The 23,785-nt window shown below is 41.0% G+C and overlaps 1 protein-coding gene across 2 annotated transcripts; it reads left to right on the top strand.

Annotated features, from left to right (window-relative positions):
* The first annotated feature begins 58 nt into the window (after positions 1-58).
* Positions 59-20,762, top strand: Slc35a5 (solute carrier family 35 member A5). Of its 2 annotated transcripts, none has more exons than XM_032900239.1 (7): positions 59-281; positions 1,039-1,227; positions 5,938-6,036; positions 7,070-7,200; positions 11,361-11,428; positions 17,199-17,979; positions 19,342-20,762. In XM_032900239.1, the coding sequence occupies exons 2-7, from the start codon at positions 1,059-1,061 to the stop codon at positions 19,405-19,407; spliced, it is 1,314 nt and encodes a 437-aa protein (XP_032756130.1). In that variant the 5' UTR covers positions 59-281; positions 1,039-1,058; the 3' UTR covers positions 19,408-20,762. The 2 variants fall into 2 exon arrangements, with proteins under 2 accessions (XP_032756130.1, XP_032756129.1); XM_032900238.1 differs by having other exon boundaries at positions 7,067-7,200.
* The last annotated feature ends 3,023 nt before the right edge of the window (positions 20,763-23,785 follow it).

The raw sequence follows: 23,785 nt of genomic DNA, 5'->3' as shown, positions 1-23,785 counted from the left end.
GGGCGGGACCGGCCGCTCCTCGTTCAGGCCCGCCCCCCGGAAGCGCCGGAATGGGCGCGCCTGCGCAATGGGCGAGCAGGTCGCTTTTCCCTGGCACTCAGCTTTGTGATCCAGCCCTGCAAGGCAGCGGGAGAAGGGTGTCTTCTCGCCTTTGTTCCCGGCTCATACTTTCCCCACCAATGGGCCTTCAAAACCTACTGCTGCTACTACGGAGCTAGGCAGTCACTATCTCAGCTCTATGATGTCCGTTCTTCCACTAGAACCTTCCCTGAGCGACTGAGGTAACCGCGCACCGCGCCCCCGCGGGCAGTGTTGCACGAGCGTGTTAGGGGCGAGGGAGCCGCCCGCTATTCCTATTGCGCATGTGTGGGAGGGTTTCCCTGACAGCGAGGGAAACCTGGCAGTGGTGGAGGAGTGCTGACCACTAGCCTTCTGTTCGCTTGCGCCCACCTGATCTCTAACTTGGGCCTGTGTCTACGGCCCTCGACGGCTCTATGTGCCCATCCTACTTGTGCGCTTTGGGCAAGTATTTACCCTGCCTGGAATTTCGTGTCCATCTGTCATGAAAAAATTGACCAGTTAGGCTCACTGGCCCAAGACGAGCCTGATGCTCCCATCCTGGCTCAGTAAAAGTCATTAGCTGTGTTTCAACTATTTGCACTGTGACTTTTTTTTCTGTAAAAGAATCGTTCCCAGTAAGCTCTTTTTCAACTCCGAAGGAAGAGGTGCTATTAAGAGTACCCCAAAAAAGTCCATTCCAAAATTTGTTCCTTTCGGACCAAAGTTAATATGAATAAACTGCTTTTCTGCAGTCCCAGACGGTCAGTTACGCACTTCCTAACTTATTTCCAATCTGGCCATCCCCTTTCTGTCTCAAGAATTGCCACTCCTATCAGATTTTGGCAGTATTGTTTGTTTCCCGTAAGTTCTCTCTGTTCTCCTCAGCCGTCTTCGTTCTGATGCAATTGTGGCCAGACATCTGCAGGTTTCCTTTTCTGTTATGCAGTCTAAAGTAGTTGCATTGTGCTTAATCCTTAGGTCTGCCGAAAGGGCTGCTCATGAGAGTGCTCTTTTTAAGACAATTTAAAAAAAGCAGTGGAATGGAAAGAAAGTGCTTCAGGCGCCCCGGGTTAGGCCCACCGACTCTGTACACATTCCTGTTAGGTGTCATATTCATCACTCTAAGTTCAAGTCGCATCTTACTGGTCAAATACTCTGCCAACGAAGGTGAGTTAAGAAGTAATGTGTATGGGGTACTTGTAAGCATTTGTCTGGTGTTCTTATGAGTAAATTATACACGATACCTTTTAAAGTGCCGTGCTTTAAAAGGTCAACGATAAAGTGTATTTAAAATTTAAACTTTAACCTTGTGTTCCTTGGCAAGATTTTTTTGACCCTGAATGAAATTTAGATCATTCAAGTGCAAAATAAAGCAGTGTGCCGTAACATCTGATTATACCTCACCCAACAAGTGTTTCCGGGTCTCTGGCAAAATAGACGACTGTAGCCTATTTGGAAAAACAATATATTTGCTTAGTTTCTTGGCATTTGTGTGAGTCAGCATAATTTATCAATGGGACAGTAAAAAGTTTGGTATGTATGCTCAAACTTTTTTAAGGGTTTATGCAAACATTCAATTCCACAAAACTGCATTGGTGACTTCTTAACTATTGACAACTATAAAATCATGACATCGTGACTTTTAGTAGCCTACTTGGGCCCCTACCTGTGAGTGTAAGTCTTAACTTCGGGTACTGTTTATCTTACAGGCCCTGGGCTCAGTTTTAATAGTGTGTTTGTTTCTTCCCTCTCTGCTCTGACAAAATTACCTGCCCAAAGCAGGTTAAAGGGGAAGGTTTCTCTGGGCTGGATGTCTGAGAGTAGGGCTCACCATGGCCAGGAGGGCGTGGCAGTGGAAGCTTGTAGCAGTTAGTCACATGTCCACCCACAGGTATCCAGAAGAGATTGAATAGGGTCGGGGCCAGAGAGATAGCCCAGAGAAGCAAAGAACACTGGCTGGTTCCGTTCCCAGCAAATCTCCTAAACACTCTTCTTCTGCCACCTAGCTAGAAGTCTTCACCCATTCACATGATATTACAGGAAAACTCTTTTTAAAAGACCTTATCTTCTCATTTAGTCTAAGATCCCACCCTATGAAATGCTGTTGCCTGTGGGTCTTCCCACCTCAAGATAATTTACATAGTCCCTTTAGGCATGCTCAGAGGCTAATCTAATTGAGATAGTTCCTCACAGGTATGACCAGAGGCCTAGTTTCTTACGGGAGTCTAGATCCTTGGTAATATTAGCCATCACAGTCATAGAGTTCAAAGTGCATAAGATACAGACCATGTCATTAAGAACTCGGTTTATTAGAAGAGATAAACATGTAAATGTGTAATAGAAGTCTGTTATTATAAGAAATGCAATAAAAAGACTATGTCCAAGATGCAGAGATAGCCTATGAAAAAGTATTGTGTATGTCTGGGAAAGGATGGCGGGCAGTGCATAGGAAGCAGGGCCACTTCTCATTAGATGCCAGTTGTTTCCCAGAAGATCAGGGATATGGGGCATTGAAATAGAAGACAGCAACCTATAAAAAGGAACAGAGGCAAAACAGCAAACAGCTGGGGCAGATTATATAAAGATTTATTATGTGATGGTGACCCACACCTTTAATTCCAGCACTTGGGAGGCAGAGACAGGCAGATCTCTGTGAGTTCAAGACCACCACCCTGGTCTAGATCATTTCAGGACAGCAAGGCTACACACACACACAGAGAAACCCTGTCTTGAAAAAAAAAAATCAAACAAATGAGAGAGAGAGAGAGAGAGAGAGAGAGAGAGAGAGAATGAATATTGTTCACAAAACACTTAAAAGTGTTGTGTCACAAAGGGGTTTGACTAAAGAGAGAAGCAACACATAGTTAAAGGCTATGCCAAGCTGTGGTGTTCTGCCTAGGGTGTGGGCAAATAAATATCTGAAGGATTCTAACTGCTTGCCAGTAGAATAGACTGGAAGAAGGCCAGTTAGATAGGAGATTATTGAAAGTCAAGCCACAGATGATAAAGACTAATCAACGCTGCCTTCAGAATATAGACGATAGAGTCAAGAAATATTCAAAACACAAAAATATGCAATTGGACAGTGTGTTGAATGTGAGGGTTAAAGAAGATGAAATACTGGATTTTTAAAAAATTTTTCCAGTTCAAGTAGTTTGGTAGTGTTTTTAGCTGAAATGTGGAGACTGTTAGTAGGAAAAGTAAGTTGGGTCAAGCTTGGAAAAAATTACAAGGTATTTACCTTCCAGGAGGTATGCCCTATTTACTGCAGTGTGTTACAGTGACCGCACAAACACACGCAAAGATAATACCTAGTAAAGGAGTAAAAGGAAGTAGTTACTTGTTTTTGGTGAGCTTTAAACTAAACGTTACAGGATTTAGATCGCAGTTATTCTTGAACTGATATTTAGACTTTAGGAGCAGCAGCTTGTGCAGATGAGAAGACAGCAGTGAGAATTACATTAAGTACAAGGCCAACATCCTGAACGTAAAGAATTCATCAGAGCTGGGAGCCAGGGTCATATGCATTTGATAGGTTTTTAATCCCAGGATTTGGGAGGCGAAGGCAGGAGGATCATAGGAAGCAGAGGTTCACGTGCAGAGTTTGCAAAGAGGGTTGGGAAAGGAAAGAGAGGTGGGGAGCCCACCCACCCACCCACCCACATGTTTTAGTGACTTTGTTGCTTAGAATGTGAAAGAGCTAGCAAACTCAAGGAAGGGAGGGTTTGTTTTGGCTTAGAGTGTAAGAGGACAAAGTGCATCATGGCAGGGAAATCGTAAAGGTAGGACTGTGAGGCAGCTGCTGGTCATAGCAAATCCACGGGAATCAAAGAGGTGAATCCTACCAGAGAGCTCACTCTTTCCCTTTCCCCTTCTTACTCAACCTGGACCCAAGGCCTTATGGTAGTTTGCCTCACTACCTTCAGGATACTTTATCCCTTGTCTTAAGCTCTCTGGAAACATCCCTACAAATGCACCTAGAGGCATGTCACAGGGGACTCCACATCTAAGAAAGATGACAATGTAGACTCACCAGTTAACCAAAACAGATAAGACAAAATGGCCACACCATGAAAAGGTACCCATTAAAACAAGCGCCATAGCATTTGTAATTAGACAATATTTATCAAATATTTGAGCCAGACAGTGGTGGCACCCACCTTTGATTCCACCATTTGGGAAGCAAAAGAGAAGGGTCTCTGAGTTTTAGGCCAGCCTAACCTACAGAGCTAGTTCTGGGACAGCCAGAGTTACACAAAGAAACCCTGTCTTGAAAAAAGAAAAAAAAATGAATAATTTGAGTACAATAATAAAGTAAAAAACCAAATGGATGTTGACTGATAGACTTTTATGAGGAGGAATGTGTGACAGAGCCTGATCTTACATTTCATTTATCGAATTTTAAGCTTTATGAGTGCTAAAAGTCAGATTAATAGAGGAATAAAGGAGCAATGCTGAAGTCAGAGTAGGTATTTATTGAAACTAATCCTGAGAAGCACAGATTCTGACAGGAGAATGGGCAGATGTAAGGCCATGGTTCCTTTCTCTGGAACTAGAGGAAAACTATGTCTAAGTATGTGTAAGAGATAAGTGGGCTGAGGCCATACATACTGTCACAGTTTGGGATTATCTGTGAGAGGAATACCAGAAAGAACTAACAGAGAGCAAAACTGAGCTAAATAACATTTTCACCGTGTTTACTATTGTAATTGGAGCCTCCTTGTGTCTCATTTTCTTTCATTTTCATTTTGTTTGTATATCCTGATGAAGATTATGAAAAGTGCCTTTTAAGGATAACAGTGTGATTTAAGTCTGACTTTAAAATGAATAAAGGGAGGAGGTAGTCTTTGACCAGTACATAGTTGAACAAGCAAATATTTACATTCAGCTGGATATTTATTAAATGCCAGTTATATGAAGGTGACCAAAGGCTGGTCTGTTTGTCTTTGGACATTTACTCTCTAAGAGTTTCATAAGCATAATAAATAAACAATATAGTCTGTCAAATGCTGTTGTAGAGGTTGATAGATGGTACCCAGAAACAGACAAGTAGTCAATTTGGCATATGTTGAATGTTCAAGTGATTCTGCAGCAAAGAGGGGGAAAATTGGAGAGAGAAGGTTAAGTTGGCAAACCACCTACCATGTTTGCCAAGTTTTAGTACGACTAAGAGAAAGCAACCAAGTGTTTGCAAAAGAGAAATGCATTTGTAAAAATAGTACTTACTAAAGACTCTGTTTGTTCTTGTCACGATTATAAAGCAGGTTATCGTTAAGTACTTAGAAAAAAAACAGGTTATTACTGAGACCAAAGCATGCTAACCAGACCTCATTCTTAATTCAGTTGACCTGTTACCTAGAATATGTTTTATAATTTGTCAATGGGTGTAGTGACCCAGAGTTACTGCCTCTCACCCTTAAAAATAGCAAAGTTCTTTGCCAGATAGTTTTTTCTACCCCATTTTACCATTTATGCCAAGTGCTGGTGAACCAAGCAGTGTTCTAGTATGTACTATAATATGAACCAGCTTGGAAAAGTCTGAGTTAAAGACCCGTCATTGGCAATGTTACCTTTTTGTAAGGCAAATGAGTCAGGCTAAATACTAATTTCGCTGATAAATTCCTAGCTGTTGATGAGTCAGGTGCTGACTGGTATTATCTGTTTAGAAGTCAGTCTCTGCCTCCACCCCATGGAACATTCTTTGCTCTTGGTCCTAACCTACCAACATATGTATCCAGATATTGAGACAAACTGTGCCAGCCAAAAGACATTTACTGTAACAAGCATTATTTGATTTTTAAATTTAAAATATATTAATTACATGTAAAAGCATGCAGAATAAACTGGATGGTTTTAAATTTCCCTGTTACATTTCAGAGAACAAGTATGACTACCTCCCTACTACTGTGAATGTGTGCTCAGAGCTGATGAAGCTGATTCTCTGTATACTTGTGTCCCTCTGCATTATGAAGAAAGGTAATTGCTAATCCTGTACATTCCCTAAGTCATGCTATCAAGAAACATTAGAACCAGTGCAGCATTTATATCATTTAGTCTAATCCAGGCACATGTATATTTTATAAGCAGGGAAAGAGGATCAAAGAAAATGTTAGGAGAGTTGTATTGGAAGGAGGGGAGCTGGGAGCTTTTCCATTTTATTTCCCAATGCCCTGCTCCTCATCACTTGTTGAGTTAGATTTACTCAGTGGGGTTTTCTTAATTCTCCATCTCAGTTCCCCAGTTATGAGCTTTGGCACTATTGTATTACTCTTTCATCTCGTGCAAACTAAACAGAGCTTTTAGAGCATGAAAGTGCTTGCATAGGAAGTCTTCACACCACACAGTTTCAGTCTGTGATGAGTTTCTAGTCAGTTGAGTGCATTTCATAATTTCATGAAATGTCTGCATTGCTTGAAGGGTTTCAATCAATCTCTCTCTCTCTCTCTCTCTCTCTCTCTCTCTCTCTCTGTCTCTGTCTCTCTCTCTCCTCCTTTCTATCACAGCATTGCCTCCCTATGTCTCTGGAAGTCTGGAGCAGGAATAATAGATAAACCAATATTAGTAAAAAGTTAACCATCTCCAGTCCATGCGCAGAAATGTTCACCTATGAGTTCCTTTCTCTGATCACCTCCTGAGGGGAGAGTGAAAGCATAAAGGCTCCACTGGTTTTTTCTTTCACTTACTCTGTTGATAGAAGTAAAGCATATAAGTCTATCTAGAGTCGCTTTGAGTTACTAAGATTATAGTTCTGTTTCTGCTAAGGGTCTGGCCAATTGTTCAATGACACACAGGTGGGAACAAAAAGAGTTACTAATAAAAGTGCCATATTATCTTTTACTTCTGTAAACCTGAAGTCACTTCCTGGGCAGTTTAATAAGGTCCAGTTTATAGAATTACACTAGTAATCAAATTTAGTGTCCTTTCAATAGAAACATAAGCATTCTCATTGAAGATTGTTTGCTGGTTGTATGATTGTTTTGTATGATTCATATCTTTCTCTCTTCAGAAGATCATCAAAGTAAACATTTGAGATGTACTTCCTGGAAGGAATTCTCCAGTTTCCTGAAGTGGTCCATCCCTGCCTTCCTGTACTTCCTGGACAACTTGATTGTCTTCTATGTCCTATCCTATCTGCAGCCTGTAAGTAACAACGCAGCAGAGGAAATTCCATCGAGAAGACACGAAGAAGTGAATCCCCAAACTGGCCTTCCTTTTGCTCATTTTTCCACTGGCCTTTCTGACACTTCTCTAGAACCATCTGAATACGGATTTGCCTGTCTGTGCCAAATCTTCACATTGCTAGTGATCTCTGTGCTGGGTTTTTGGTGGGGTGGGGACTTGCTCTCAGGCACAAGGATTCAGAAGCCACGGTGATTTGTGTAAATGATCAGTCTCCCTTTAGTTTGAGCTCTCTCCTGACCATTCAAGACGTCCACTCAGATTTCCAGTATGCAGAAAATAGTACAGCTGATGGACCTCCCTTTCCCTGTTTTAATTGTAGTTTATCCACTTACTATTTGTAAGCATGTATACCCATACTCACTATATGACTTCTTCTGCTACTTTTTTATATGTTTGTATGTATGTGTGTACACATGTGTCATGGCAGAAAGTGAGGCCAGAAGAGCTCGTCATGGGTGTCTGTTCTCTCCTTCTACTGTATGGGCTCAAGATCAATCAAAGGGACTGGCTCTCAGCCCCTTTTCCCATCTTGCTAGCCCATTTCTAAATTAATCTTATCTATAGATTCCTTAAGAGTGTGGACTATATCAATTCAGCTGATAATACTAGGAATACTCGCTTCCGATACATCTTTTGTATTAATTTGGAAAGGCATTGGTAATCACAACTAAAAGCCTTCTGCCTGGGTGGTGACTCACACCTTTAATCCTAGCTAGTGCTTCCAAAGCAGGGGCAGGCAGATCTCTGAGAATTTGCAGCCAGCCTGCTCTACATAGTGAGATCCAGGACAGCCAGAGCTATGTAAAGATCCCCACTCAAAAAAGAAAAGAAAAAAAAGAAATTCTGTTTTCTACTTTACCTGTAGTTAGTTAGGGTTCCATTGCTCCCTTCCCCAGTATTTTTTAAAGTGAGGGATTTTATTGCCTATGTTATATTTTTTAAAAATAATAAAATTAAACGCTTTAATTATAAGTAGTATTTCTATTGGTACTGATCCTTTCTGTGAAGCCTCCCTGATCTGCTTTAGAAACAGATGAAGAAGAGGGAGCCGTAGAACATAATAGGAATCAAGAGCTTGGCGCTTTTTCTCATGTGAAGTCCGTGTGACTGGGAGTGCCCTGCCTTCCCTCTGTTTCAATTCTTCTCTCTATAAAGTAGAGGAAAAAATGCTAAACCAGCTCAAAGGTACTTAGGCCAACACCTGCCTCCTCCCTGCTCTGTGATGTGGGGGACGTTTTTGTCTTTTGTTTTATTTGTTGTTTTGTTTTTCATTAATTTATTGACTTTATATCCTAATCAGAGCTTCCCTTCCCTCCTCTCCTGCCAGTTCCCCCCTCTCCTCTCCCTTCCCCCTAGGCCCTGCTCTCTTTCTCCTCAGAGATGAAAAGGCCTCCCTTGGATATTAACCCACCCTGGCCTATCAAGTTGCAGTGAGACTGAGTAAGTGTATCTTCTCCTGTCCAGGCCATTAGTTAGGAGAGAGGGAGTCACAGGCAGGCCACAGAGTCAGACTCAGCCCTGCCTCCGCCTCCGCGTGAGGACCAAGCTGTACATCTGTTACGTCTGTGAAGGACTAAGTCCACCCTATGCATGCTCTCTGTTTGGGGGTTCAGTCTCTGCGAGCCCCTGTGGACCCAGTTAGTTGTTTCTGTAGATTTCCCTGTGGAGTTTTCTGACCTCTCTGGCCCTTTCAGTCCTTCCTCCCCTCTTCCACAAGATTCCCTCTGCTTCACCTAGTATTTGGCTTTGAGTCTCTTTGTGTCTGTTTCATCAGCTGCTGGGTAAAGCCTCTTGGATGACTGTTATGCTAGCCTCCTTTGCAAGTATACAGATTACTCATAGTATCAAGGGTGGGCTCTCTCTCATGGCGTGGGACTCAAGGTGGGCCAGTCATCACTTGGCCGGCCATTCCCTCACTTTCTGCTCCCTCCTTATTCCCTGTGCCTCTTATAAGCAGAAACACTGTGGTTCGAAGGTTTGTGTCTGGCTCAGTATCACCACCTCTCCATTGGAAGTCTTGCCTGGCTATAGGACGTTACCAGTTCGTCTCCCACATCCCCTCTTGCTAGGAGTTTTAGCCAGGGTCACCCTTACAGATTCCTGAGAGTTTCCATTGTCCTAGATTTCTAGCTTGTCCCAGAGATACCACCACCCCATTCCACACACACAGACACACACTGATTCCAGTTCTCTCTCCCAGCATCTTCCCTACACTTGATCCCTCCTGTTCCTCTTCCTACCCCCTTTCCAACCCAGTTCCCTCTCTACATCTACCCCAGATGTCTATTTTATTTTCCCCTTTCAGTGTGATTTGTAATAATGGTAACTGTTCAGTTTATGTAACATACCTACTTCTAAATTCTTCTTTACTCCTTTTCAGAGTTGATAATTCCTATCACAGCAATGTGGTTATTTGTATTCAATAGTAAATACTACCTACATTTTATTGGAAGCCAACAGATTAGCTGTATATTTATACCTGTTCCCACATGCTCATGATTAAGCAGAATTGCAACTTCCTTATTCTTCTTCCGTATTTATTGCTTGGCTCTTCCCGAGCAGCTATAACCACAAATATTATGAAATAAATTATATGATTTACTCTATGTATTTCTTGCCTAATTCTCCTTAAGAAATTAAATAAAGGCACATAGATAGAAGTGTTAGGACAAGGACTATATATAATTAGATGCAGCCTCTGGTGTTAACATAGGAAACAGCCAGACTGACTAGTTATGTGCATTTGCACTGCTCTGTGTGACTGCTCAGCACTGCTACTTCCCTACTCTAACCAGCCTCTTTCCTCATCACCTCTTCCTCTTCTCTCAACCTGAAGCTCGCAAACACTTGTGTTATAGTTAGGCGCACTGAGAAAATCCACTCATTGTCTCCCAGGCAGACCAATAATAAATGATTGGGAAGCTAGAAGTGTTGATTACCCAGATTCAGTCACTATACAGTATGTATTTATAGTAAATTACTATTCTTTATGACCACTAAATACATATGATTGACTAACTCTTATTACAAAATTCAATAGAAAAACATTATATTCTTAGAATTACAACTAGTTTTATTGAGTTTCACTTTTTTGTTTTTAACTGTTGTAGCTATGTTTGCTTTTGTTAGTGGTTATATAAGACTCGTAGTGTCCATTGTTTGTTTATTTAATTTCTTGATACAGAGTTTTACTATGTCTCAGACTACACAGGAGCTCCAGATCCTCCTGCATTAGCCTTCTGGGTGCTAAAATTACAGATAAATAAAAGCACATCTGGTTTCTCTGTATATCCACCTGGAAGTGATAGCAAGAAGTAAAGAAAAATGAAACATACCTTTTGATTATTGTTTAAAAATATTAGCATTGCCAGATCCAGTTATAAGTTAACAAATCCAGTAGAATTTCATATATTCTGAGCAATACATAATGTATGTGTGTTGTCAATTTAAACAGAAATATAACTGTATTCACAAAAACAAACTACTACAAAATCTGGGTAATACAGTTCTAAATATTTAGAGTAATTCAAATCAAATCCAAAGACTATCTTATGTGAATTATGTTTTAAGTCATGTCATTTCAGCTGGAAAACTGATTGTTTCTAAAATAACAAAGATGCTTAAAGATGTACCTGCACTTTCTTACCATAGTAATAGGCCTTCATGTTCCCTTCTCTGCCCATAAAGCCAGTATTAACCAGTTGTAAGGGGCGTATGGTTAGAGCTCAATGATAAGGTGTCAACAGCTCTTATTTGATTCCCAGAACTACACACACAAAATTAATAATTTTTAAAAGGTCTATAAAGTGCTTTGACAGCCGTTAAAAGTACTTCACCTTTAGATTTTGTATTTCTTGGTCTAAATACATTCAGGTCATTTATACATGCTTTGGCCAAACTTCAACACATATTGTCAAATCCTGACTAATTAACTTGATCTTATCTGCATAAATTTAACAAGCAATAAAAATAGAATTTAACCCCACAGTGAAACAGCTGCCCTAATAACCCTCTGCTTTGTGACTGAAAAGCTTTTGTGTCAGGTGAACTGGCAAGCTGGAAGGGCCTGAGGTCAGTGCTTCTCCGGGATTGTAATCCTATCTTCTCTCTCTTTCTAGGCCATGGCTGTTATCTTCTCGAATTTTAGCATTATAACAACAGCTCTTCTATTCAGGATAGTGCTGAAGTAAGTAATTCGGAATGGAAGCACACGCCATCCTTTAAAGTGGGCCAGTCTGGCTGTCGGTAATTGACGCAGAGTGCTGAGCCTTCAGAATCCATAGGCCACCATTTCATTTCTCATCAGCCTTGTATATTCGGTTCCTTGTTTACCCAGTGAGGAAGTGCAGCTCCAGTGCTGCTTAAGTTCTCTGCCATCAGGTGTATGAAATACCTTGAACTTTTCAAAAGTAAGATATTTGATTATGATTTGTTGGTATTTTAATTTTTAGTGGCTTTTTAAAAGATGTTTGTTTTGTGACAAGATCTTACTTTGTAACTCAGAATAGTCTGGAACTCACAGTCCACCTGCTTCGACCTCCCAAATTCTAGGATTGCTACCCACATCCAGTCTACAAGGGGCAGCACCCTTGAAGAACACTAACTTCCCTGTTCTAGCAGCCATCAGTTCCTAACCATTCTTTATGGAGGAATGGGACTGTGTGCCCACCTGCCTGCTGTGTGCTCTCTTTCTTTCTCTCTTGAGCTTGCATAGGTCTTGTTATGCTGTCACAGTTGCCATGAGCTCGTATACACATCTGCCCAGCTGTGTCCAGGAGACACTGTTTCCTGAAGTTATTCACCACCTCTGGCCCTCACCTTTTTGCCACCTCCCCAGTTAGCCCTCAGCCTTGGGAGGAGGGAGTCAGACAATCTCTTTTTCTCTGAACTTTGACCACTTGTGGGTCCTTATGTTAATTACCATCTAATGCAAAGCAAAACTTCTGTGATGCGGGTTAAGAGATACATTAATCTACAAGTGTAATGGTAAATCATTAGGAGTTAGTTTAGTAGTGTGCCTATTTAACAGAATAATAGTAATCGATACTCCTCTAGGGCTATGATTCGTCTAGCCACAGGCTCCTGTCCCTGATAACAGTGCAGGTATAGGCTTCAACTTGTGGGGTGGGCCTTAAAGTCAGTAAGAGGAGGTCGGCTACTTCTGTGACGTTTATGTCACTGTTGTATCAGCAGGATGTATTGCTAAGCTGATAGTTACTGTATTTCTCAGGGTTCCCAGCTGGGGAAGGTAGATAATTACTTTTCTCCTCTGAGAGCATATATAGCACCTTGTGGCACTATGAACGCTAGCCTATGGAAAGCTTGCAAAGAAGGCAGGAAGTAGTGTGGAGCCATTTCCAGGGGATGAAAGAACCTCCAGGAAGATGAGCTCCAACACAGTGCCTTAAGAGTTAAAGGGGGGACAGGAACAGAAAGGGTTAAGTGGGTAAAGAGTTGGAGACCTGTTAGAGGAGTGACTATGGAGAGGGATAACTGACACCAAAGACCTTCAAAAGTCATGCGGAAGCTACTGAAGTCCTGAAATATATACACATATAGACATACATGAGTCTAGCTAGAGTTACCCTGTAATGTGACAGCAGTACTCCCTGTAGACACTGCAGGCTAACAAAAAGGCAAGTTCCAGGAATGGTTCCCTCCTTAGAGTTGTTGGCCAGTGGTACGCCCCATTCTTTTCTTGTCAGCTCGCCCAAGCCAGAGTTATCTGGGAAGAGAAACCTTGGTTTGAGAGAGTGCCTCCATCAGATTGCCTGTAGTCAAGTCTTTGGGGCCATTATCTTGTTATCCTGATTAATGATTGATAGGGGATTGGGGGAACCCAGTTCACTGCCAGTAGGGCTACTCCTTGGCAGGTGGCACTGGATGGTAAAAGAAAGCAGGTTAAGTAAGCCATGGAGAACACACCAGTAAGCAGCCTTCCTCCAGGATCTCTCTGTAGTTCCTGCCTCACGTTTTCTGCCCTGCTTGGGTTTCTCCCTGGCTTCCTTCAGGGAGGAACTGTGATTATGTAAGCCAAATAAACTGTTTCCTCCCCAAGTTGCTTTTGGTCAAGATGTTTGTCATAGCAATAGAAAAAAAGGAGAACATCCCCCAGGCGTTACAGGCCCTGCCAGTGCTCTCGAGTCCTCTCCAGAAGCCGCATTATAACTGTCACTGGATACATCATGTACTTCAGTCAGCTAATTGTCTTTGTTTCTTTTTTATAGAACTTTATGCAAACATAATTATTTTTATTGAGAGAGAGAGAGAGAGAGATGTGAGTATGACAAATGTGTGCACGTGTGGTGCTATAGTACTCGTGTGGAGATCAGAGAACAGGTCTCATAAATTGTTTCCTTCGGTTGTGCGGTCGCATAATCAAGCTCAGGTGGTCAGGCTTTTACCTACTGATCCTTCCTGCTGCCCAGATTTGTTCATAGTGGAAGCCGATGGCAGGCATTATTCCTCAGATCCTCTCTCACCGGTTTGTTCTCACCTTGCATAGTTCTGTCTCCTTAATTCTGGAAAACAGCCTTACTTGGGGGTTGAATAAAAATGGTCAATAATAATTTATATACCAAGTATAAGTTTTCTCCAATAGAACCAGAAAAAAAAAGTATTACTCATTAATACAATAATTTTCTTCAAAAATTTTCATTTGAGGAATCTTTATGATCATTATAAGTCTGTATCCCTAGGAACTCACTCAGTGCTACCAGGAAATATATTTTGTATCTTTTGTATTTTCTTGAGAAAGCAGTCGGGTGAGTCCTTTTATGTTTTATTCTCTGCATTGCTTTAAATACCATAGAAACAATAAAACTGCTCTTACCTGACACAGTTGAACCTAATTTTTCACTTAATAGGTAAGCTAATGATGGTACATTATATATAGTTACCTCTAAGAAGCCATAGGATTTGTTCTAGAATGCCAAAAATTATGTGAAATTCCCTTAAATAATGTTTAGTATCCCCATGTAATCTGCCGCGTTTTCCAAGTGCTTTATGTTACATATGCTGCCTAATATAATGTAATTGCTATACAAATAGTTTTAAATTATTTGTCCTGCCTAATATGATGTAAATATTTCTACTTTAGGAATGATAAACTCTGCTCCTGATCTATCTTTTTCAAATACTTTCAATCCACTAAGTCTGTGAACACAGAACTCCACTCACTGGCCAGGAGTTTGTCTTAGTGATGGGGGATGTGTCAGCACCCTAAGTGGATGCTTGAACAGTGTTAAACACTGCTTATTGCTGATCCCCACCCACAACACACACACACGTACACATGTGCAAAATTCATTTTCATTTGACCTAAACACTTAGGCCACATACATCACTGTAACTTTTCTAGTTTGAGATCATTTATAGTTTGTAATAGCAAAATTGGGATAGGTTTCATTTTTTTGTTTTTTTTTTTTTGTTTTTTTTTTGTTTTTCAGCTTCATGAACAGATTTTTTTTTCCCTCAAGTGACCCTAACATCCTTAACTTATTTTTTCCTTTCCCTGCTAAGTTGAAAGTTTTCAGTGTTTTTGCTGAGAGGGCGTACCTTTCAGCAGTCTGGAAGTTAAACTGTCAGTACCACACTTCTTTTGCACTTTGGGGCTATGAAGTAAAATAAGGGGAGCCTCACTGTGAACGCTGATGCCTCAGCAGTCCCTCAGAGCAGCAGATGCAGAGACTGGCAGGGTGGTGTCACACACAGAAACAAGGGGCAAAGGGTGATTCACCTAGAGGATGGGGCAAAAGGAGCAGGAGATTCTCTCGTGCTTCTCACATAGTGGACAGTTGGCAAGATGGCTCGGCAGATTAAAGTGATTGCTATGGAGACGATGAACTGAGTTCAGTCCTCAGGACACACATAGGGCAAGGAAAGAACTGTTTCTGCAGGTTGTCCTCTGACCTTCACATGTGCATACATGCATATGCACACACAAAAATATAGTAAAAGAATTTAAACAAAGCAAATTGTCTGTTCATAATTTATCATTTATGTGTTAAGCTGTAAGAGACTATGAGATCATTTTGTAAAAATCATCTAAAGCATAAATTGATGTTTGTGAGAGCAGATGCCTTCAGCCATCTCTGAACACCAGGCACGGTCCTACAGGACAGTGGAGTGAGTGCTCGGCTCAGTGAGCTTCTGCCGTTCACTAACTGAACAGTGAGCTCACCACGTGGGGAGACGTCGTCACCTATGCACAGATCCTCAGCAGAGTAGCTGATGAAACGTCATATTCCTCTCCTGAAAATACCCCATGTTCATCCAAATTCTTAGTCATTTTTGTCTTCCCTACAGCATTAGCTTGTACCAATAGCTATTTACAGTGGCTACTTTTGACTGTGTTTCAGGGCTTTTCCTTTAGATTCTTTTCTTTACAATATTAGCAGAAAATCTGTAGCTGCCAGTATGAAAACCTTCTGAAGCTTTGAGCGTCCTCATCTGCCATGTACAGTAATTCATTATAATTATTTTCATAAATTAGATGTCCATTCTTTATCTACGTTTTTTTCTTTCTACTCATAGCTTTCCACTGCTTACTGTGCCACCTGCCTCTCAGCAGTGTTGTGGCTCTTTGTGGCTTTAATCCCATGTCGTGGGTATGACGGAGATCTAATCTAGTCTAGTCTGATCACTGGGATCTAATCTATTTATGTGAAGATCATACATGAGAAGGCATGATATACAGATGCTACTTCCTAAGCTACCATCGGCACTTAGCAGTTTCAGAGAATGAAACTGTAGAATTGAAGTCAGAATCATTTTCCTGCATATGTCCTGGGAGTTTAGAATGAGTCTTAAAAGCTGTAGCTATCTAGGAGGAAGAAGATACACAAAGCCATGACAGATCTCTCTCTTCTTCTTTCATAAACACATGAGCAAGGAAATCATTTACCTCTCACTTAGCTTTTTCCCTAAGATCAGGAGCTGCCTGCACTGTGCTAGGAGCTCAATCAATCCTCTAGTGATTGCATTCTTACACTTCCAGCTCTCACTTTGACACTTACGCTTCTGCTCGACTTTCCCCATCTTCTTAGGGCCTTACAGACTGTCCCTGACTGAGAGATGCACCTTCTTCATGGCCTTGGCATAGTTGTTTTTCTGCCTTACCTCTACAGGTACCCTCCCTCAGTATAGCCCCCTGGATCGTATGTCTCAGGTCTGCCATCACTTAGCTCCCCAGCTCTCTCCTGATTATAATGCAAGCTCCCTCAGGAGGGAGGGTAAATCTTTATCTGCCCAGTTTGCCTATTGATTGCATGTTCTTGAGCTGAGTAAATGACCAAGTAGAGTACAGTACAAACCCTCTACAATTCACAATTTTATTATCAGGTGAAGCGATGAGTAAAGCCTTGTTGGGTTATACAAGAAATGTTATCCAAGCGTAATTTTTTCTTCCCTTATCGTCCAGTACTTTGTTTTATGATAGCTTATTCTAGGGCCCTTGACCCAGGAGCTGATGCCATCAACAGTGTGTTGTGAGTCTAGTCTCCTTTGGGAAAGGTTATCTCTCGATCACTGAAGCTCATCCATATTGCTTTTCTGATTCTTGCAAACTGAGCTAAGGTCCTCTGTCAGAATTTACAATTTATCACAGTTAAAATCCAAGAAAGCCCTCAAAGACAGGAGGCTGTGTTATACCTACATATTCATGGTAATTTGTAGGAAGGAGAAGTTTAAAATGTCCCTAAAGCGTTCTGAAAGTGAATAGAGGGTTGGGCTTGAGACACAGGCCCATCAATTTATAGTGCACTCGGGTTGTAGGGAATACTAGCAACTGGGTATAGTTTATCCAACCAAGTATCCGAGTTCCCAAATCTTCATTAGAACGTTTAACAGGGGAAGAGGCGCCTTCCCCTGTTTGTTTGTTTGTTTGTTTGTTTGTTTTTTAACCACTTCACCCAAACACAGATGTGGTAAAATCTTGTTTTCTCCCTTTTGCGTAGGCGGCATCTGAACTGGATCCAGTGGGCTTCCCTCCTGATTCTGTTCTTGTCTATCGTCGCCCTAACTGCCAGTACCAAAACGTCACAGCATGACTTGGCAGGACATGGATTTCATCACGATGCCTTCTTCACCCCATCTAATTCCTGCCTTCATTTCAGGAGAGACTGTTCCCTAGGAGACAATTGTACATCGAAGGAGTGGGCGTTCAGCGACGTCCAGTGGAACAGCACAGCCAGAGTCTTTAGTCACATCCGTTTGGGCTTGGGCCACGTTCTGATTATAGTTCAGTGTTTTATTTCCTCAATGGCCAATATCTACAATGAGAAGATCCTGAAGGAAGGGACACAGCACACTGAGAGCATCTTCATACAGAATAGCAAGCTTTATTTCTTTGGCATTGTGTTTAACGGGCTGACCCTGGTCCTTCAGAGCAGTAATCGTGATCAGATTCAGAACTGTGGGTTTTTTTATGGCCACAATGCATTTTCAGTAGTCCTTATTTTTGTGACTGCCTTCCAGGGCCTTTCAGTGGCTTTTATCTTGAAATTCTTAGATAACATGTTTCATGTCTTGATGGCCCAGGTGACAACTGTCATCATCACAACAGTGTCGGTCCTGGTCTTTGACTTCAGGCCCTCTCTGGATTTTTTCCTAGAAGCCCCATCAGTCCTCCTCTCCATATTTATTTATAATGCTAGCAAGCCTCAACATCTAGAATGTGCACCTAGGCAAGAAAGGATCCGAGAGCTAGGTGGCAATCTTTGGGAGCGTTCCAGTGGGGTAAGTGGTGTAAATGCACTTAGTGCTTATTCTTAAGTTCAAAGCACATGTATTCAAGGAAGACAATGTCGTGCACTAGACTTCTGATGCTGGCGAGGACTATGTAAGTCACAGTGCCCTGAGGATTTTGTGTGTTAACTATATAATTGTATCACATAGAAGCGCAGACCCCAAAGGTACTCATCCCTTGCCCCATCCTGACTCCCCCAGATGTATGATTAGGGAGTGAGCCAAATACTTTATAGACATTAAGTAAAAGAACTGCTACTGTGCTGTGGGGGCTGACTCCGAGTTCCTTGATTTTCCACTACACAGTAGTTGTGGAAAAGAAAAACTAATCTTTTACATTGATAAATCATGTGAAACAGAAAACTTGTTACCTTAATCTTCCCATAGTTATCTGTTTATTTCACATATGGCTTTTAATAAGAGCTCTCTTAGATAAGAATATATTCTAAAAATATTTACTCTGAATTTACAATTTTTATCAACAAAAAAGACGAACATTTAAATTTCACATCATGAGTCCATTTTACTCTGTAGGAAAATCTGTCATTTACTGGGCTTATAGCAAAAGTCCACGTGTTATGTCTCTGAGGTTTTGATAACAGATTTTAAGATTAAAAAACAAACAAAAAACACAACTTGATCATGTATCCCAAACCCAAGTCAGCAAGAGAGTACACTCAGGAGTCCTCTGCTCTTTCCAGGAGGTTATAATAACTGCCTTGCTCTTTAAGGACTTACAGTCATCTTAGGACCAAGACTTCTTTAAAATCATTTACTGTCCTTTAATCGCTTCCCTGAAAGACCTGCAGGTGGTGGTCTTAGTCTGAGTTGAATACACTTCACTTTTTTCATTATAAAACAACAAAAAAAATTTCAGATTTATTTTATTGTCCGTGTCTGAGTGTTTTGCTTCCATGTGTGTACACCATCTGCATGCCCTGTGCCCTCAGAGGTAAGAAGACATCCCCCAGGGACAGGGATTACAGGTGATCGTCAGCCACAGAGAGTTGTAAAGGACCATGTGGGTGCTGGGAACCTGGGTCCTCTGCAAGAGCAGTAAGTGCTGTTCACCACTGACTCTCTCCTGTCCCATCTTTACTTTTTGATCATCATCTGTGCTTTTAACTGTAGTAATTTCAATTCTTTAATTTGACCAGATTATTTACATATGTGTGTGTGTATATATATGTGTGTGTATATGTATATGTATATATATGTATCTATGTATATGTATATATACAGTTAACAAACTGAAACTCATAATTCAATGAATAAACCTTCGATTTATGTATTCAATAAGATATTGAAACATCTTGAATTCTAACTAGTTACTCGTTTCATGTTTCCTTTTAGGATGGAGAAGAGCTGGAACGACTTACCAAACCCAAGAGTGATGACTCAGATGACGACACTTTGTAATGGTACCTGGTTGGTGGACATCTCCCACTGTCTTTGCACATTTTCAGCATTTGTGGCAATTGTCTTTCTGATAAACTGGTGATGATTGAAAGCATAATATTCTTTACATGTATCTAACCACTGAATTAATAGCTCCATCCAAGACCTATAGAAGCCACAGGGTGGCAGCGTTCTGAGCCATGAACTTAGGGCTGTGCGTAACTAAGTACTCAATGAGTCAACAAGACACATATGCAGATGGCTTCCTCAGCCTCCGGCTTCCAGAAATCATGTGAATTTGACCCTACAGATACACAAATGGAGACAGCTTGCCAGATACTAATCATCGCGTCATATCATCTGTCTGCCAAGACCATCTCTGTCTGTGTCATTGTTATATTGTCTAGGCTGTCCCTCAGATTTTGAGGCCTTAGCAATAGTCACTTTGCTTTTATTAAAGCAGTAAGACTCTAAAAGTTTGGGCTGAAAGACCTAAGTATCTGGCTGTGCCATAGACTTTAAATAACTTCCTTTGTGATAAATATTTTTAAGCCTATTCAGAAATAAAATTTCAAATTTTTATTTGTTTTTTTTTTTGTAACTTATAAGAAATTGTATTCTTAGTAATCATCTTTTTTTTTAAGCCTTATTTACATGTAGTTGGTTGCTACGTTATCACGGTTAGCACTTGTATTTTACATCACCTAAGCCATTGTGGACTTGTTTGTTTGTTTGTTTGTTTGTTTGTTTGTTTGTTCCATCCCCGGTTTGTACATTTACAAAATCTTAACGTCATTACCTTTTAATGTTGAGTTATTGTGCTGAGAATTAAGTTATTTTATTTTTGAGTTACTGAACTCTGTAACTGTTACCTACCTTTCTTTGTATAATATCCTATTCTAAAAGTCAAGACTCTGGCTTTAGGACACCTTTATAAGAATCCTTTTGTAAAAACAATAATGACTTTTAAATAGAGTAGTATTACTCCAAGAGGGCCAGTAATCAGTAAGTCACCTCTCAACAACACTTCCTATTTATAAGTGCATGGTATTCTCAAGCTAGGTTTGCATGTAGCCAGTTGACACTTCATTGGTAGAGCAGTCACGTGACAGTAATTAAAATGTAAGGAAATAGAGTGACCAGTCCCAGGCGTTATAGCTGAATGGTACTAGAAGCAAGCTTCACACCTGTGTGCTTACAGACCCTGACATTGTAAACGGAATTGTAAGCTACCATGCGGTTTTCACGTTCCTTCTTCAAGTCTCCATGCATTTGTATAAAAGATATTATTATTATTATAATCTACCTGTCTACCAAGAAAAATATAACTGTCAATCATTGCTAAAACTTTTTAGTTAAAGTAAGTACTAAACTCATATCTTGTGTCTCAACTCTGTCCTATGAGATGTGGTGGTGTGGAATGCTTTTAAATTTTAAAACAAGGGAATAAGCCAAATAATCAAGCAATTTAAAACTTGGTCTTTGCCTAAATCTTGGTGTCTAAAGAATGGTTAAATTCTCTACTTTATCATAGACATTCTCCCCCGGGTTACATGAAATGAGATCAGCCAACGTGATTCATATTAAAGATAAGGAAAATAAGATAGACAGGACTTACTTTTAGAAGCAAGAGCATGGAAATTACCTTACTGAGCTTCAGAAGAAATTGCAAAACTGTCACCTACAGGACATAGTATAGCAGCCATCTGTGTCAATGGTAGGGGCAGTTTGATTTTTCTTATTTACAGTGATTTTTTGCATTCTTACTCTTTGGAAAGCAATCATTGTTCACCATCAGACTTATTTGTGTTAACTTGCTACTCCCTGAAGGGGCTGAGCTGGAAGTAAGATGTCAGATACATGCACTTGAGTACTTTAGATGCATTACTGCTTTAAGAAGGACAGTGTGAAGAAACCATTTCCTAGATACTAATGGAGTGAGAATTGTATGACCTAAAAAGTTGTCACACAGAAAGGGAGTAAACACAATAGACACGGTTTCTACTCCAGGAACTAAGTGGCAGTGAAGTAGCAGGACAACCCTGTTGACACACATGGGGCAGAAATCCCAGCAGGTCGTATTTCTCAGCATTGGGCAAGAAAACAAGAATGTGGATACTGATTGTGAAGGGGAAATGGCTTAGACCAAGATCCCAAGTCCTTCCAGCTGCTTCTTCCCCGTAGGTTTTCAAGCTCTGTGAACCAAGTGGCCGGGTCAGGACATGTTTGCTCAGCTTATAGCTAAGACTTACTTTCCTGTTTGCCCTCTGAATCCCCTTGTGGAAGCCCTGTTGCTTGTGAGGTAGATATTGTGGTTTCGTAACTGCTAATGTTGCTGTAACCCTTTCTGTATAAGCCAACTCGCTGGATGTGCCCAGACCTTCCTTGGTACCTTTCCCTTTTCCCACAATGATTTTATCTACGGGCTCATAACATTTTAAGCAGAAAAGGCTAAACATAGTGGGTAAGAGGGTGATTTTTCTCTCTCTAAAGCCTAGATCAGAGTCCTTGAAATTGGGTAATTATATATTTTCACTTTTAATGAAGAAAACATTTGATAAAAGTTTAAGCATGAATTTTTACTCTTATTAAAGTACATCCAAACAATGTGATATATGAACTTATTTCCCAAGACAGATTCTCTTTGCGTACCATAGACTAGCCATGAATTCACTTTGTACTGGACTTAGAGTCATCTACCTGCCTCAGCCTCCCAAACTGAAATTTCAGCTGTGAGCCACCATACCCAGCCTCACTTACATGTTTTATATAAAAACCAAAACACATTTACAGAATAAAATATAGTACTAACAAGATCAATAAATTTTAAATTAAAATACACACTTTGCTGGCTAGCTTTATGTCAACTTGATAAAAGCTATAGTCATCTAAGAGGAGGGAACCTCAATTAAATAAATGCCTCCATCAGATTGAGCTGCAAGCAGACCCGTGGACTATTTTCTGAATTATGATAGGTGGGGAGGGACTAGCCCATGTGCACGGTGCCATCCCTGAGCTGGTGGTCCTGGGTTCTATAAGAAAGCCATGGAGAGCGAGCAAGACACACGTACACACACACACGCACACACACACACAGACACACACACACACAGACACACACACGCACACACACACACACGCACACACACACACACGCACACACACACACAGACACGCACACACACGCACGCACACACACACACACACGCACGCACACACACGCACACACACGCACGCACACACACCATGGCCTCTGCATCAGCTCATGCCTTTAGGTTCCTGTCTTGTTTGAGTTCCTGTCCTGACATCCTTCAGTGATAAACAGTGATATGGAAGTCTAACCCAAATAAATCCTTTCCTCCCCAAACCGCTTTTGGTCATGGTGTTTTATCACAGCAGTAAAAACCCTAACAAAGACAGAAATTGGTCTGTGGAGTGTTGTGGAGTATCGCTGTGACAGACGTGACCATCTTGTTTTTAGGGAGGATTGTACAAAGACTTCGAAACTTTGGCCTAGAAAAGTCATTGAGTGTTGAGCGCTCGGTGGACTGTTCTGTAGGAGCTTGGAAGATAAGTGTTGTGAGCACTGCGGAGAAGCCTGCTTTGTGACGTTTCAGAGGCAAGCAAAAACCTCTTAAGAGGCCATTTGGAGAATCTGTGATTTCTGGTCAGCTGGAGCTGAAGAATTAGCTGTGATTAACAAGAGCCCAGACCACACATGAAACCTTCACTTTCCTGGGATAATTGATGCTGGTCATCTGGGGCTGAAGAATTACCATGTTCAATAAGACAGAAGCCAGAGTCTTTGAGGTGAATCCTCTGGAATGTGTCTCCTGCGAGTCAGCACAGAGAAGCTGTGTTCCAGAGGTAGCCAAGGTTGTACCCCATGCCGGCATTCCTGTCTCCTTATTTTATATTTGGAGACCGCTCACTTTTGGTTATCCTTTTAACAAAGAATGGCTTGTTATGAACTATAATTACTCTGCTGTAGTAGCGAATATTGATGCCAGTTCTATCTATGTCACTGTTGGGGTCCCCAGTTTCCAACTACCCTGTATTACCCCTGCTGCCACGCAATTCTATTAGTCACTGTTCCACAGTCAAATCAACTTTTAAGGCTCTGCATGTGGAAGATCTTGTATTTTTTTTTTTCTATTTTGCTCACCACAGTGTCTTCCAGATCCATTGACCTTACTGCAAATGATAGGTTTTTTTTTTATGTCTAAATTACATCCAGCACATGTATATACCATATTCCTTCAAATATTCCTTTGCCGATAGGCAGCCAGGTTGATGTCATATTTCAGTGTTTGTTATGAGCACTGGAGTACAGTGTCTGATTTCTGTGTATGTATATCCAAAAGCAGGACAGCTGGTCTACTCTCAGTTTTCCTAAGAA

Source organism: Rattus rattus, chromosome 4 (assembly GCF_011064425.1).
Source record: "Rattus rattus isolate New Zealand chromosome 4, Rrattus_CSIRO_v1, whole genome shotgun sequence".
Taxonomy (NCBI): domain Eukaryota; kingdom Metazoa; phylum Chordata; class Mammalia; order Rodentia; family Muridae; genus Rattus; species Rattus rattus.
This window is presented reverse-complemented; position numbering and strand designations above follow the sequence as displayed.